The 7000-nt window shown below is 41.6% G+C and overlaps 1 protein-coding gene across 1 annotated transcript; it reads right to left on the bottom strand.

Moving 5' to 3' along the window:
• Window positions 1-6083: 6083 nt before the first annotated feature.
• prnpa (prion protein a) lies at window positions 6084-6736 on the bottom strand. The gene has a single exon (XM_036578114.1). It carries the CDS (start codon window positions 6684-6686, stop codon window positions 6084-6086), a length of 603 nt encoding a protein of 200 aa, XP_036434007.1. The 5' UTR covers window positions 6687-6736.
• Between the last annotated feature and the right edge of the window lie 264 nt (window positions 6737-7000).

Below are 7000 nucleotides of genomic sequence, written 5' to 3'. Positions count from 1 at the left end.
AAGAACAAAGGTGTATGTAGCTAAAAAGCTAAAAACAGTAGCATCTAATCGCTGCAGCATTGGCTACAGTCTTCTAGTAATGGTTCAGCCACAAATCTAATATACACAGTGTTTCCACATACCCCAGATGCTAGTTGATCTCCCAAAACATGTTTGGTGTCTAATTTTTGCTTCTTTAGTTCAGCACTGGGGCTACAAGGCTAACAGTAGAAGTCAGTAGTCACCCAAATCTTTTCTGTACACACATCCCCAAAGCTCAAACTGCATCCAGGTCTTTATTAAGGTTGTCTGTGTCACTTTTCGATGTAGTTTATGACACAATGTGACTTACTGTGAAGTATAAAAACTGAACAGAACTGTGTACCTAAAGCCAGCGGGTCATCCACCGTGTGCATGCAGGCATATGGATGCTAAACAAATGCAAAAGATAAATGTACTTGCAATTGGCAATCCAAGGGGTCCAAGCATTTTACATTTTAGCAGTTACTGAATGCACACCCTATCCAGTGATTGCAGACTGTTTCAACATGATGCCGTGAGCAAGGATTTTACATGAGGGAAGGGCAAAACATTCCCGTTGTGCTGCTGCTGTAAATCAAGTGTTTACTGTTTAGCCAGTCATAGCTACTGGCAAAGTTTTTCCGAATAAGGCACAATGTGACTTACTGGGAAGTATAAAAACTGAACAAAACTGTGTACCTAAAACCAGCGGGTCGTCCACCGTGTGCATGCAGGCATATGGATGCTAAACAGTATGTTAAGAGATTTCTGTTGTTTCTTTTTTATAAACAACTGTTCATCTCAAAGATATTTTAAAAAATAGAAACACCAAAAATCATGAATGTGTAAAGCCCAGGCATGCGAAGGGCAGCTGGATTGTGCGCTCGGCCCCGGTCTGAAGTGGATGAACACGGTGTTCAGCTTCACGGTGAAGTTTCGTTGACATAGTGTAGCTCATTGTGTCCTAAAGCACATCAGCACGTCTGTGTGACCTTAATGAAGAGCTGGATGCGGTTCGAGTGGGCTAAGACAAGTTTGGGGTATGTATTTTTTGAAAAGTATTTGGGTGACTATTGACTTCTAGTGTTTGTTAGCAATGTTAGCATGAGTGCTAAAGTAAAGAAGCAAAATTTGGACAGCAAACTTGTCTTGGCACGTCCGGGGAACGTGGATAATTGTGTAAATTGGACAACTCAGCATTAGCCTCGTAGCTTCAGTGCAAAACTAGAGAACACCAAACAAGTCTTGGCTGATTGACTATATGTGAAGTAAGAGGAACATTTTTGGCTGCACCTTTGCTTTAAGACTATGGAAATACACAAATACACTAATTCAGCACAAGAGGAAGCCGAATGTAGAACTATCTCTCACACACAGACGGACAGACAGACAGACGTATCTCTCAGTCCATTATGAGTAGAATTATCAAACTGGAATTCTAATGTAGCTGCACTAACAGACCTGTTAAACACACTGGATGTCATACACTGGCACATTCATCAATACTACTTCTAGGTTGGAAAAACGGACCAATAACGATCGGATGCGAGCTGCTATTAAAACTGGAGAACGAGTGGACGGGCGAAAAGCATCAACTACTGTATAGCCTCCTGCTTTTTATGTATCACTGCTACTCATCTCAGAGACAAACCAAGAAGGATCTGTCATCTTCAGTGTCTCATTTTTCTCTGGATGTCTGTGGAATCGACTGTGCGCATGCCAAAACATTCACTTTACTTAACTCATCCCACTGACTCACACGTGTCCGGTTTCCTTTCTCTCGTCGTCTCGCTCTGTTCTTCTTGTAAAGTGCAGAACTCGTACACGCGGCCAAATCTCGTCGTTGCCTGCTGATCTAATGCGCTCCGATATGTACTCCTCCTCTCTCATATTTATTCATGAGCACTGCAGTAGTAATGCAGTTTGGCACTGTCCTTCAGCCTCCACTGGTCTTCTGTACAGGCGTCTCACGTAATTAATGTAGGCCCTGCTGCTTCACTACATATATACAAACATATAAAAGCAATTTATGAAAAAAAACACCTGGATTTGTGATTTTTTTCAGTGTTAAAAGTGTGTATTTGTATCTTTTATATATATATATATATATATATATGTGTGTGTGTGTATATATATATATATATATATATATATATCTTTAAAGGGGCACTATCACTATGTTTGTTGTGAACATGTTTACACACCTCCTACAGTTTTGCCACAATAGTATTTACAGTGAGATTTTCTAGTTTAAAGACTAGACAGCCTCCCTTCTGATGTATCTTGAAGGTGGGAGGAGATTTTGGAGCCAGATAGCGAACATTACTGCTTATAGCTCAAAATCATGTCTGTATTTATTAGCCCTGACATTAGTTGCTACGCTGTCAATCAGGATTTTGTTTACCGCTTGATTCCCAAGGATAATATGACATATTTTTGCATAATTGCTAGATATTGAAAACATAAAAACAATACAAAATCGTGCATTCTGTCAAATTGATGAGGCTGAGGGATAAAATATTTCACTACAAAATACTACATAACACAACTCATAACATTAAAAGCTAGTTTTAGGCTGGAATTGCCCTTTAAAAATTATAACTATTTTAAAGCATAACCTGAGCATATGTTATTGTGAGGAAGAGGAGGTGAGTGACTTGGGGACACGAAAGCGTGTCCACAAAACAGAAAAACAGATTCTGATCTGATGGTCAGATCATCACCACTGTAATGAAATCTGAGTCTGTAACTTTCTCTACAATGAACCATTTCACATTAAGCCACTCTGAAAGCCTCTGTTTACATCTCAGTGACTAAGGGCCGATCCCATTTCACCCCTCGCCACTACCACTTAACCCTTACCCCTCTGTTTTGTGTGTTCTCATCTAGGGTAAGGGTGTCCCAATAGTTGTTGAGATAGAGGGGTAGGGTGAAGTGTTGGGGCTACATGACCCTCCAAACAGAGGTTTTTCAGAGACTCCAAACAGAGAGTTATGAGAAAAAAAAGAAAAACCTGCAAGATGGCTGAACAAGAGACCAAATAAACCCACAAATGTGAGAATTTTCTGCATTAAGAATTAGTTTAATGTCGTTTCAGTGTATTATGGTGATTTTCTTCATAACAAGCATAAAAAAATCACTAGTATGCTGATGTCTCGGTGTCTAGTTGGCTAATTTTCCTGTTCCACCTTAAATGGTGCAGTGGTTCATTCTGAACACCTCAGGCGTCAGAACTGCTGCTCCATTTAAGGTGGAACGGGAAAATTCAAACAAGGAGCTGGTGAATAACTGAATTCAGCTTCATATCACTGAAGAATTAGGAGTGGGTGATAATAAATAATTGTCCCCCCCTTTGAAGGTGTATGATGCCCTAAATGTAACTAAAGCCCAGCACTGAGGTTGCTGACCTGCAGACTAGCAGGGTCGCCTACAGAGCAGCGCTGGTAGCTGTTAATGAAGTAATGTTCTTTATTTGAGGGCCCCATTTCATAGGGGAAGATTTCAACCACTACCCCTTGTAACTCAGTTCCAAGGGGCAAGGAGGCACTCGGAAACAAGGTGTGGGGGTAAAAATAGGAAACGGGATTGGGCCTAAATTAAGCAGAAATTTTGATAAATTGGTGGAATCCCCCTGTAAGTTGCCAGACCGGAACCGAACACACAATGTAAAATCTCTTTAATCCGCTGTCTCTGTGTATCAGCCTGATTTGATCCATTTACATTGTTCTGTAATCCTCTCTGTAGTGACTCACTGTTGAAGAGGATTCTGCTGGTCTTCACAGATTTACGTCACATGAATGGAAACACGGTACACAAGGTCAAAGAGTCAACACTGACCGCACAGAGGGATTCTTTATTGCTTCACAGGCACCACCTAACCACAAAACCTGTACAGTTCAGTGTGGAATAGTTTGCAGTCTTGTGTTAGTTTACATTGGGACGAATCGGACAGTTCAGCATTACAAAAGCAGAAGTACATAAAGAAGCACTGCTATTAAAGCTATTAAAGGAAGAGTCCAGCGTTTCTCAACCCAGTCTCTGTCTGCTGCGCCTGTGTCATACAGTCCATTACCACAGTAATGTCAGTGCATTTTTCTGTTCACAGGAAAGACTAGAAAACCTGTTGACTCGCAACCTGCCTATAATAGAAGTCAGTGGGCAGATGCTGGACTGGACTGAGACTGAGATTAGGCTGGAAGTATTCATTTAAGATAAACCCCTAAATTGGCAAAAAGAATCACTACACTTTCGCTGAGAGATGACTGTATGAGGTAGGCTGTACCTAGATCTCAAACAAGATTTGTCTTCACCTTGACGTCCACCGCATCCTGTCTACTGGTAATCTAATTATTGACTAATAATGTGATTTGCCTATTTGCAGAGACCACTTCCTTTTCACTCGGGGCCTGCACACACTCCGACACGTAACGAGAGAGCTCAGCACGAAAGGACAAACCAACCAATGTCATTCTGGTTCGGTTTCAGCTGTTTTAAAGCATTTTGAATATTAATATCGCTACCCGTCATTGCCAAGCTGCCTCGGTTTGCTAGGACAATACGTTTTTTATGATGCTAAATGTTTCATTAAGCAGTTTCAAAATGTAATCTTACAGAATAATTAACAAAATCACATTTTACTAAGACAGAAATAAGAAAAATGAGAAAATTATTTACATGTGAAAATATAAATACTCACTCTACAGGTGCAATATTTACATATTTGTGACTCAAACACTTTGAGTGTAGGAGATTAATTTGATTAGTCAAATTAGCTGTCAATCAAGCAGAACACAAATGTTTTGGGCTTGAGTTACACAGCTTAACACCTACATAATAAAAAGATTTCTTATAAAAGAATAAGAGTAGAAGAAAACCACCAAATTCAGATTCAGTTTCTCGCTGTAAGGAAAAAACCTCGTATCTCCACTTTATTTTTATTGACCGAACGTCAGCTGCCCTTTACATTTTGAGAGAATTTTATAATGAATGGTCCAACAAAAATGGTCCATAATTGGTTACGATAAAAGTTATTTAATTAACCTCCATTAAGTTCACTTTAACAAGAAGTAAGCTTGCTATTTTGGCAGAGGTGTACATTTCATTTCAACTTTTGGGGGGACGCAGTTCTCATACCACTGCTTATGTCTAAAGAGTGAGACTCATCCGGTCATTTTAACGGCCAGTCAACAGTACGTCGCTCAAAAATTGACTCTCTGGTCCAAAACTGAACACCTGGCAACTTTATCACAGAAAATAAATGTGCTACACCTACTAAGCAGCTAGCTGTCGCTAACAAACTAGACTAACGTTACATCATTAGTGGTTTTAATCCAGGGGAGCTACAGGCTCACTTTCAAATATCTTGAACTTTATAAAAGTTGAGCTGCTCAGTCTGCTACATTAAACAATGCACAATGCTAACTGTATATGGACTCCATTTCCCATAAGTCTGTCTAAAGTTTAAAGATGAGGAAGAAAATATGGTTTTAATAAAATATTCTCTCTCATAGTTTTTAAAAAGATGCAATTTCCCAACTCACTGTTAAAAAGCCTTAAAAATAAAGTCCAGATGTGTTGAGATTCAATTATTAGGGGGGAACTCATCCCCCTCCAAACACTCATGAGGACACTTCTCTCCCCCTCCTCCCAGTGCATTCTGGAGATACGAGGTTTTGCTTCGACAGCGACAAATTTTTTGGATCTAATTCATTTCAACAGCGACAAAATTTCAGTCTAATTCGTTGCTATGGCAATACATATTAAATACTGAACCATCAATGTTGGTTCTGTTCAATGGTTTGGCGCAAAATTCCAACATATCTGTTTGTTGTCATGGCAGCGCATGTCGAATAAGTTCATTAAAGATGGATTTTTGACTCAAAGAATCAAAGAATCTTGAATCAAAGGACCAGATTCACTATTCAACAGAAATACTGAATAGTGAAACTTGGCTCTTTGATTCAGGATTCAATTGTTTGGCGCATATTCCAAACAACTTTGTGACTATGGCAACAATTATTAAACACTGAATGTTGAGTACTGGTGATGTGATTCACAGTCTTTCGTTCAGGGCACTGTCCACTCTATGAGAGCCAGTGTCCGAGCGTGAAGGACACGGCTGCCCCAAACAGCAAAACGCAGCTGTACACAGACCCGCTGCTGGCCGCATCTATGTAGTACTCTGAGTCCGTCTCGTTTGCATCTGTGTGTCCATGGTGTTCGCTGCCGTGTCGGGGGTAGCCGTGTCCACCCATGTGCCCATGGCCATACCCATGCCCGTACCCCCCATAGCCGTAGCCGTGGCCATGGCCATACCCAGGCTGGACCATGGAGCTCAGGCCGTGCCCCAGCACCATACCGCCCAAAGCTCCGGCTGCAGCCGCCCCTGCTATCTTCCCAGCGCTGGGGCCGGAGGAGCTGTGACCTCCGGTGTGGACAGGAGGGGCTCTGTGGGTGTTGGGGTGACCGTGGGGGTGACCGTGGGGGTGGCCATGGGGGTGGCCGTGGCTCGCTCCTCCCCAGCCTCCTCGGTTAGCTCCTCCTGCTCCCCATCCTCCTCCACCGCGACCCATCCCACCGGCAACACGTCCGAAACTACCACCCCGACGGCACTGAACGTCAGGAAGCAGCGTTGCCAGGAGTAACAGGCAGGCCAAGAACGAGACCACCCCACGCTGGGAGATCATGATGGGGGCAAATATCTGTGAAAAGAACAAGGGTCAAGGGTCAAAGCCTCTGCTGCATATTTCTTTATACACTCTTTATCCACATCATTCACGATGCCATAGAAGAACCGCTTTGGGTTCCTGAGGAACCATGTCTGAAAAAGGTTTATGAGTATGAAGAACCTTTTAAAGCTTCATTGTTAGTCACATTAGCATGTTTGATCTATATGGATCCACATTCCAGTTCATCCCTCTCAAAATTATATAATTGCATATTAGTCTCATCGTAGGTACTGAACAATAATTAATAGTAGATCCTGAATAATTTATAGTAG

The sequence above is a fragment of the Colossoma macropomum genome, unplaced genomic scaffold, assembly GCF_904425465.1.
Source record: "Colossoma macropomum unplaced genomic scaffold, Colossoma_macropomum, whole genome shotgun sequence".
NCBI classification, from domain to species: Eukaryota; Metazoa; Chordata; class Actinopteri; order Characiformes; family Serrasalmidae; genus Colossoma; species Colossoma macropomum.
The sequence above is the reverse complement of the archived record's forward strand: the minus strand, read 5'-3'. Positions and strand labels throughout refer to the sequence as shown.

Coding starts and splice junctions, on each gene's coding strand:
- prnpa (XM_036578114.1), bottom strand. CDS start 6,686: ATGATCTCCCAGCGTGGGGTGGTCTCGTTCTTGGCCTGCCTGTTACTC.